This window comes from Egretta garzetta, unplaced genomic scaffold (assembly GCF_000687185.1).
Source record: "Egretta garzetta isolate BGI_Z169 unplaced genomic scaffold, ASM68718v1 scaffold259, whole genome shotgun sequence".
Classification (NCBI taxonomy): Eukaryota; Metazoa; Chordata; class Aves; order Pelecaniformes; family Ardeidae; genus Egretta; species Egretta garzetta.
In genome coordinates, this window is record NW_009260770.1 from 2336579 (window position 1) to 2346983 (window position 10405).

The window sequence follows — 10405 nt, forward strand, 5'->3', positions numbered from 1 at the left end:
AGCAGGAAATAATGCACTCTTAGAAAACCCACAATCTCACTCCTACTTGAATTTTTTACAGTAGTCTGACTCAGGAAATTAAAAGATTTACAAAGCTGAACTTTCTTTTTCCCATGACCCAGAGAAAATCAACAAATTAATTTTTTTTTTGTTTGTTGTTTGGATGCACAAGGCACACATTGAAATCTGAGCTCATCTTCTGTTCTCTTGTTCTGTCCCAATTTCTTTTAGTAGATATGCCTTTTTTTCTCCTCCTTTTTCCCTGGGAAACAAACATTATCCTGCTCTCCCATAAACTGCTCAGGGTCTGTTTCTGTAAGTGTTGTGCAGGTGTTACTCTCACAGATTTGAATAAAGTCCTGTATGTACAGAAGGTGTAGAATGAAGACTGCTAGTACTGAATCTTGCTTTTGGTTTCACATTTGAACAACTGGCAGGGGTATTCAGAGCTCCTGCAAATGCTTGAAGACAAAAAAGCTTTTCTCAAAGACACAAAGAGACAAAAATGGATAAAATAAAGAGAAAAAGTCTTTTGCAGAAACAGCTGCTTCCCCAGGACTAGAGTAGCAGGTATTTTCTTTTGTGCCCTCAACACACGCCCCACAATGCCACATAAAACTTGCAACCATGAGCTTAAAATGTTCTGCACACAGCACTGGAGGAGGTTTCTTGATTCTTCCAAATGCTACTTTGCCTTTCCCTCAGTAGAAAGGGACTATTTTCATGGCATTATGGGCCCCCAGTTGGTATAAAGAGGGAAGTAGGAAGTGTTTGTTACTGTTTTCATCTCCATTAAAGGTAACACCTGAAGGATGAAGTATTAGTGTGCAACTGAGAAATGAGTAAGGCTTGAACAAGTATTTGGAATTCTTGTCAAACATAACACTTTGCAGACTCCTTGCTCTAAATATTCCATTATTTGGTCTTTTTGGTGCTGTACCATTTGACTTTTGCATTTACAAATCTTGTAATTAGCAACTAAACCCAACCATACGCTTCCACTGCACTGATGGCTGCAGAGGAAGCTCATCTTCTTGCACCTTACATCCCATCTCAGGTTGTCCGTCTTCCCCATAAATTATGCCTCTGCTTCAACCCTCTGCTAGCTCCCCTTTAAAGATAAGAGTATTTCTGTGTAAGGTGTTTTGCCCTCAAGTATTGTAAGTCTTTCCCTTGCCTTTTCCTTACAGCAGGGTGCGACGCTGCAGTCCTCATATACAGAAATGCTAATGTGAAGCCAGGGCACAGCAGCGCCATTGCCAAAGTCTTGGTGTCCAAGAACAATTTTTCCAAAATGTAGGACCACTTAGGTGCACGTTTTATGAAACTTGGGCTAATATGTTAAAATAAGCCCCTTGCTTACTGGGTACTGTGAGAGGCCCTCAAGGCCAACATCAGATATGTTATCCTCTGGCTCTCCGTCCTTTGAGAGTAAAACCATGCAAACTAAGCAAAACATTCAGCCTGAAGTACTGGAGACCAAATTTTGGGAACAGCTTGAGAAGCGGGAGGGGTAGCCATGTTATTAAAGTAGTTAATTTAATATGCCAGCCTGCCAGCTCTATTGATGTCTCTTCAAATCTGGATTAAAGTTTTCTCCCGCTGAAAATGAGTCTAGTAATTTTAGCCGAGCCTTAGTGGACATCTGTTCATACCACAGTGCCACTCTGAAATTCATTGCTGGAACAGCAGGGAAACTGTAGCACAGCATAAACCGCAGCAGGAGTGACACCCCGTTGAGTGTAGGAGGCTCAAACTGGGGCTATCCCTCACCTACCCCCTTATGGGGGTCTGAAGACAGAAAGCTGGGCAGCTAGAGTTGGGTGTCACTCTCTGTAATGGCTGTGTCCTGATTTCAATGTCCACAGGATCAAGGCCACAATTAACACCAAAGATGACAACTTGTGTAACAATAACACAGGCAAACGGTACGATAGCCTTTTTCAACCAGTAGCCCCTGACATTCTGGCTGTGCCTACTCACAACTCAAAAGATCTACTAGAAAAAATATCCTTTTGAAAAGACTCACTTGGAGCATGTCAGAATACCAAAGAGGGGGCAAAGAGGAAAACTTGTGTGAAGAATGAATGAGGATGATACATATCACTTAGCCAAGCAGAGAGAAGAAGAAACAAACATGGGACAAAATTACCTTTTTAACAGGTTTTCCTAATATTTCTCATTACTTCTGAGTACAATTTCCAATATGTCAAGACTCATCACTGCCACAGTGCAAATGGCACAGATTCTAATAAGATCCCTTTTAATTTTTCTAACTCCTAAGGTACATTTTTTGATTCAGAGAACTTAAGATGATTTAAGAAAAAAAAATAACATAAATCTTCAGTGATGCTTTCAACAGCCAGATTAGGGGAAAGACTGAACACAATTTAAATGATCTTTTAATGTTCTCATTGCACTTTAATTTAAACCTTGATTGTTACTGCGGACTCCTCATTGCAAGTGTTTTAATCTAGTCTAGTTAAATCTAGTTTTAATCTATTGTTTAATCTAAATGCGTTCACCGTTTGAACAAACTCCAACCAAAACCAACAACCAATATAAGCAAAAAAAAATTGTCTTGAAGAAACAGCAATTCCTTCATTTGCTTATAACGTCAGAAATTAACTGTACAGAGTTAATAAAGTCAAAGATTTTTCAGTTCCTGGGTCTATGTTGACCTTACAACTTTGTTCCTATTCTGAGTAACTTGAGTGCTTCTGATGATTCTCAATTGTATGTGATATGTGTATGTTTTATGTTCTCTCCCAGGCTGTTCGAGGAAAAAAAAAAAAACAACAGAAGAGCGGAGATGAGAAAAGAGCAGAGCCAGCAATGGTAGAAGGAATATTACACAAATAATAGGCTTGTAAAGCCTGGCACTCTCTTGAGAATCACGGCCAACAACCACACATTATGCTGTACAGTACTGCTTCAATATGTGATCACATACAACACGTATTTAGAAAGCCATATTTAGTATATAATGTTCCTTCTACTCCTTCTTATGGTGTTTTTTTTTTTCCAGCAGCATTGCCGACAATCAGATTACTAGCTGACCCTTCCAGATTTTCATCTTTATTGATTTCTGCGCAGCACTCAAGAGCAAGGCTCATCTCCATCAGAGATGCACAGTTAGAAGGAAGTCATACAGTATTTAAGGGATACCCAGGCTCTACACTGGCTTCACAGGAACATGAATTTTATCTTTCTGGACTGAAGCCAAATGTGGAAATCTATTGCAGAGTCTCTGCATTAAACCAAACCCGGCCAGCTAATACAAACCCTCTCTCTAATCTGTGCATGTGCTAGGAGTTGTTGTTTTCAAATTGACTATACTAATTCAAGGGGAGTTAACAATCTGATCTATTTTTAAAACCTTGGGCTGACACCCCATATAGTAATTTCTATCCCACCAAATGATGATAAATAACCCTGCTTCTCACTGATCTTAGGATTCTACACAACACAAGGTAAACGTGATTAAGTACGAGACATGTCCTGATCTGGCAAACACTTATGTGTGACGGCAAAATAAAGTGAAGTGAAAGTCTGCAGGATGGGACCTTTGCTGTCATTAATTTTAGCTATATATTAATAGATATCCTTAGCATAACTCTTATACAGTAGAAAGCAGATCAGTATTTTGAAAAAACATAGAGATTCATATGAAACCTTCATACATGATGTCTCTACAGGGGAAACATTACTATTAAATACATATATTAAAAACCACAACTACTAGAAAATATAAAGTAGTAAATATAGGGAAGTGGTACTTTTTTAAAAAGGAGTCCTATGAAAGTGTCCAACAGCAATAGGTTAATATGTAAGAGAGAGAGATAGATTTTTAAAATTACCTTTAAATGCCAGTCAGAGATACAGCTCTTAAAGAAAAAAAGGTCATTAGTAGTTTCTTTCTACAGGCACTCACCTGTGGGAGGGAAACTTCTCTTTCAGAACAGAAATAATTAAATTTTCCACAAAATGATCGGTTTCTGTCACTAGATCTGCTGCAGATGTCTTTGTGGACACTTGTTTTTCCTCTGTTAGAGCTTTCCTAATAATCTGAAACAGAAGTTCACAAATCAGATTTGTTGGCCATTCATCCTGTGCACACTAAAATAATGTATTTACTGAAAAATTACAGCTAATCCTGAAAAGCAACTGTAGGCCTAATTCTACCAGAGTCTGTTCTAATTCTTCTGACTAAAAATCCTTCTGAGATAATGAGTAGTCTTTGGGAACACGGCATTTTGAATCACTCTGCAAGAACCTCTCTTGACAGTTCAGAAAAGGATCAATGAATGGGATGCAACTAATGGAATAAGAGGATGATGGCAGTCACCATGATCTAGGAAAATACAAAAAATACACATAAGAAAGAGCCTTGAGGCTCAGGAATTTTTCATGGAAACGCCTTTTTCTTTTCTTTAATTTACAGGGCCAATACCCCACTGCTCTCTTACTTTAAAAAACATGCAATAAGGTAAACCCCATTGGTTTCTTTTTTTGCCAACAAAGACACACAAAGTTTATTTTTTTTCTTGTGTATATGGGTTTTTGGAACTTCAAGTGCTGACCACCCACTAGTTCCCAAAGAATTGCTATGTATTTAACAGAAAAAAAAAAATAAAAAATTAGACTTTTCCCCAGATATGGAACCAGTGACCTAACCCTGGATCATCTGGAAAAATCTTTATCTCCTCTTCAAGGGTTTTACTGTTATAAACTCAGAACTAAACCACATCAAGTGCAAATGCACATATGGGAAAACAGTTAATAAAAGCTTTTCCCCAATTTTCTCATATTCTTTCTGTTTTTTTTCCACTCCTTCATTAAAAAGAAAAATAAGGAGGCAGGATGATAATGCTCAACTTGCAAAAGGAGCTGACTTATTTTTTAACCAGCAAAAATGACAAACTATTTGAAATTAGGACAACAAAAACAAAGCAAAAATTAACCACCACTTACTTATATAGAATTACATTAACTAAAACTGGCATGAACAAGACAAATATTCCAAGTCCCTTCTAAAATGTACATATTTCAGTTGCTTAACTAAATTTCCACTGATCAAAATACTTTAAAAGAGAAGTGTTTGATGACCAAAGAAAACAATTCTGCTGTATTATGCATGAGAAGGGAACCAGCAACTCCCAGATTTCAGTCTCAGCTCTTGGTTTTGATAGTATGAAATACTACATTTGAAGGGTGTGTTGATGTTCTGATGAGTAATGGATATCACTGACTCTTGCCTTAGTACGGAAGGTATCTGGACTAACATTTTTTTGTGAGCTGTAAAACATTAGTTATGCCTCTTTACTGAGCTTGTGAGGGCAGGTTAATACTTTTTGGTTTCAGATCTTGCTAAAGTTCATTACTGTCTATCAAAACATTAACCACACTTAATCTTTTTACTCCCCTCAATGCCCTGCATGGTTTTCTTGATGGTTTTACCGTAGAAGCATAAAAGCACAGTTCCAGGAAGGCCCTTGGGCTCCTCTTTGGCCCAAAGCAAAATCCAAAACACTCCAACCATCTCAGCTGGATATTCTAAAAAACTGCTATGCTGATGCCTTTTATTTAAATTGTTCTTCTTTACTTTTATATTGCCTGTGAATAAGTAAATGCTTAGAATTGGGCTCAGAACTTCATGTGGTCAAACAGATGAGGAATACTACTTCTCATTTCTTGCCTTAAATACTCCTTACAATAGAGAAGAGTTTAATTTCTTTTTAGTAGTGCCAAGTTCTTGACTCCTGTTCAGTTTTAATACATAGTGGATTGAGGAAGATTTTTGCAGCCATTTAAATCAGTACGTGCCACTGCTCAGCGGGGGACTGAGATCACACCTGAGCCCTCCTGCAAAAAGAGCGGAGGTGAAAGCTTTCTCCTGTGGATGTGCTCTGCAATCGGTTGCTTTTCATCTCATGCTCTGGCACTTGATCTCTCCTTTTTCAATACAACCCTTTGCACTTCTCATCACTGAGTTTAATATTTTTAATTTTTGATCCTTTTTCCGGTTGTTCATGCCCATTTTTCACTTGATTCCTGTCCTCCAAAGTGCTCACCATTCCTCTCACTTTGATCTGTTTGCGGTTTTTTTTATGTGAGGTGGTATACGCTCTATTCTGTCATTCAAGTCCTTCATTAAAATACTGGACATTTATCAGGTCCCAAACTGGATTTTTGCAGGATCCTACTTGATGTGTTTATCCAATGTGACAGCCATTAAAAATACCCTGTTTTCCAGAGCGTTCTGTAGGAGTCTTATGGTAACCAGATTCACAATGTGCTTACATGGAAATTACATGGAAAAAACCTTACCAAAAGCTTTTCTAAAAATTCATCACTTCTGTAACTGCTACTATTACCAGTAGCTCTCTGTCAGCAGGAGGTGGTTAGACTGGTTGATGTGCCCACCCTGCCCCTTTCTCTGGTGACCTGCACGTGCCAACCTGAGGCTCCAGTTGCTTTGGAGGTAGGAGCAGCCCAGGGTGTGACCCTGATGGGACGCGGTGGCTGAGGGCCTTCTCGCCCATCTCCTCCTCAAGCCGTGCAGGAGGAGTTGTGACACACGCTACTCAGCCCTGCAATGGACTGCTTCGCCCCACCTCTCGTGCAACCAGTGTGTTGGGGGGAGAGAAGTCATGATGCTGTGCTGAAAGTACCAGCCACAAATAGGCACCACATCTGTATTAGCTCACCCATGGTACCAGGTATTGCTGCGGGATGGGTGGGTCCCTGCTAATTCTCTGCCTCTTATGAAGGGTCTGACAAAAGGGACTCATGTGCATTTGCACCAGTTTGTAAGGGCATGTAATCCAAGCCAGACTCCCTACATCACTGATGAAACAGCTTTTATTCTTTGCAAATTTATCAAATAGCTCAGAGTGGTTCAGAATTCAGCTTATTTTGAATAATCCCTAAAAATCATCTGCCTACAAAGAGTGCTAGTGCCTGGTGCCTCAGAATACTTTGAGAGCATCACCCAGCTCCTCTCCTTGCAGAAGCTTTACGATAAGGTTTGTAGATACCTACTGCAATTGCCCAGTCTTCCCAGCTGGGTGTGGAGCTCCATAAAAGTCTCTCTCTAGGTAAGAGGCAGCAGGTAAGTGGAAGACCAAAGGAGCTACAGGTTGATGAATTTAAAACAGCTGACTGTTCCTTATCACCATTGTACAATGAAACTGCCAACCAAGATGTATTTTGGCTGTAAATGTATTTTACTAGGCTTTACCACTGTATTATAGGTTGTGCCTAGATTATGGAGATTTTACAGCAATTTCTAAGCAGCTGATTTTTGGGAGTGTGGTTATTTACAGCAGAGTCACTTAATGCTTTTGGCCCATGCTGACCCTCCTCTAATAAAGAACTGGCTAGATCTTATCATAATACCTTGCTTGGGAGCATTTGCGGGGGGGGTTATGCAAAGCCAGGGGCATTTACACCAGTACATGCATGAAGACCACATCGCAGAGCAAGACCCAGCTTGTCCCTGCTCCCTTCTTCATTTGCCATGGAGCAGGGGAAATGGAGCCGCAAGGGCTCAGGGCAGTCATGGTCCTGGACTCTTCCTAATGCCTTTGTGACATTAAGTCGTACAAAGGAGAATGTAGAAGATAGAGCTAAGATGCCTTCTCCCCCAATACCTGCCAGGAGAGCCACGTACAATAAGATGCTCGTGTTAGATACTTCATCTCACCACACTGCTTGCATTCACCACACACTTCTGGGAGCTCCAAGATGGATTGATCTGCTTGCAATATTTTCCTGAAATATTTGCTCACTCATAAAATCCAACATCTCTATAAAAAGTGTAAGGACCTGCAAATAATTTAGGAAATACCAATCTGGTTTGCTAAAAAAAATCTGTCCATGTTCCATAGAAAATAGCCTAACAATATTCCCCAGGAGCAAATACGGGGGAAAAAATCTTGGCTTTTTAGAATACCCGTGGAAATTTTGCCTTTTTTTAAGTGGGATTTTGCTAGGTCTCTTATGTCTCATAAAATTATTTTCTGGGGAAAAAAAAAAAAAAAGAAGGAAAAAAAAGTAGTTTGTGCAGACTTCAACATGCTATCTTCTGGTCTCAGTTTCTTAGACTTGTTTGCACCTGGATGCACATCAACTCATTTTGGTGAAGTTTCTCTAACCGTAATTGCAGGGAACCGTGCAAATATTACTCGGTGCTCTCAATGGCATCAAAGATGCAGAGACTAGTCATGCTAAAGGAAAGTTCTTTAGCAAAAAACCGTATTAAGCCAACAGGCTTAATACATGAACATAGCAAGCAGAGTTTACTCACAGAAAAAGCAGAAGAGAGGTTCGAGAAGGTGCAGTTATATGTGGCCTTATAGAGTGAATTAGACATAACTTTAATGCGGGTCAGTTACAGAGATTACAAAACCATGGCCATTCTCATTATGAAACAGCCGTATATATTAAATGAGAGCCTGTGATATTTTGTAAAAATAATTGAACTAAGTAACAGGACAGGCAAGAGAGGCAACGATTTTAACCTGGGAATAGAAGTTACTCCAGCAACATCACTTTTGACACATATTCAAGCAATCATTTCTTTATCGACCTTTTAAATTTAAAAGAAACTGCTCCAGAGCACAGATGCCTATCTCTTGGAAAGAAGATATATTTTACCCATACTCATGACACATGATGCAACATAAACCTGTCACGTAAGCCAAAAGGGGAGACCAGGAAACTGTATTACTGGTTAACTTCTCCTAGAAATCAAAAATCTTGATTGCATGCCTTTCTTCAGGTTGGCCTCTGCACCAAGACTCTTGTAGACACTTTCTAATAATTCCAAGCCTTCCTAACCTGCCACGGACCTGGGAAATGGAGGGCCTTGAAAGAAAGACTGGAGTGGCAAAACTTCATGCAGGGATGGAGACAGCACTCAGATCTGGGGAAACAGAGAGTGCAAGCGGATTTCTGGAGATGGAGGTGAAGGTGGAGAGGTCTGAGGGATGGGAAGGGAGGCAGAAGAAAAAGATGAACTTGACCAGTGGAATTGACTGGTTTTGGTGAACAAAATAAAACTGAATTTTATCAGTCAATTTTCAACAAAAATCTGGTTCCATCAAACCTGTGTTACACTGCATTTGGTGTCCTTCTCTCTAGCTTCTTTTGGGAATAGCTGAAAGTGGATTGACATTTAAATAAAAGATACAGCCCTATCTGCACCTTTTCTTCCACAAGGATATCTGATAGTTTTTGTAACTAAAGCCATTTCTTAACATAACAAAGTTAATAAAAACCCTACTCAGTTCCAAAGTCCTACTTAAGCAACATCCTTGACTGGTTTAAATTTGACCTGCCAAGGAACCAGCCATTTCCTGCCAGTTGCATGGCAGTGATGGCAGACTGCAAACTAAAAAGATGCAAGGATTAACCTTCTGGAATGTTTATTTCTTCCAGGTGCTCAGCTGTGATCTTCTGGATGATTGAAATGGCTGGAGATGGTTACGGCTGTCTTCACAAACTGATATTTTGAGAAACAAGGTGTGGAAGCCTGAGCAAGTCATGAGAGTCTGTCTTGTGAAATGGCTGGCAGAATTAGCATGCTGGAGAAACTCCCATTTGGAGAATCTGTGAGAGCATGACCTGTCATCCCAATTTGGATTATCCATTTATTCCTTGTATTATTGAAACAATTCTCCTCTCCTCTGGCATTATGCTCATCTTTGTCTGTCTTCTACTAAGGAGAAAACACGTTTCATAACATGTACGTAAGGAAAAGTTACAGGTCCCAGACTCAAGATAGGAAAGGAGTCTCTTTCAATGGTAGTGTACAGCTACAAAGTGTGCTTCAAAATATAGCAGAATGGATGCAGAAGAGAAATACATGTTTCTGAGGTTTGTGGTTTACCCTATTTTTCATTTGAACAATCTGCCGATCCCACTTCTTGGCTCTGTTAGAGTTGGTGGAAGTTGTGCTGCTGCACACAGTGGGGCCAGGATGTCCTACCCCTGAGACCCTTCTGCTGTGTCGAACATGGATCTTAAATAAGCTACCATAGATCTTCGCAGAGCCATTGCTGATTTATCTCCCGCAAGTGCATTTCAGTCACTCTGAAGACACTGGCATAACAAGAAGACAAAACCTCCCTGACACTACTGTTTTTCTCTGCACAAGCTGCTAAAAAAACAAATGCTTGCATTGTAATGGGCAAATAAACAATATTCTGGATAAACACACAATGGCATAAACCCTCAGCTGCACATGAATTCAACCTTAGCATCACAGCATGCTCCAAAACGTTACCGTAGCAGAATAAACGCTTGGTGTATATTTGAAAAAGTTACTACGGCACCTTCACGCTGACAAATCTTTCCACTTTTTTTTTTTTTTTTAATTAAATAAAAATACTGCCAGTCA

The 10405-nt window shown here is 39.7% G+C and overlaps 1 protein-coding gene across 1 annotated transcript in view; it reads right to left on the reverse strand.

The window, feature by feature from the left end:
• The window catches only part of IMPA2 (inositol monophosphatase 2), a 15966-nt gene extending 9421 nt beyond the window's left edge, over window positions 1–6545 (reverse strand). The window contains exons 1-2 of the mRNA XM_009646225.2: window positions 6462–6545; window positions 3935–4068 (exon numbers count right to left, since the gene is read on the reverse strand). Coding sequence (XP_009644520.1) covers window positions 3935–4068; window positions 6462–6545 — 218 coding nt within the window. The remainder of the gene's footprint in view (window positions 1–3934; window positions 4069–6461) is intronic.
• Between the last annotated feature and the right edge of the window lie 3860 nt (window positions 6546–10405).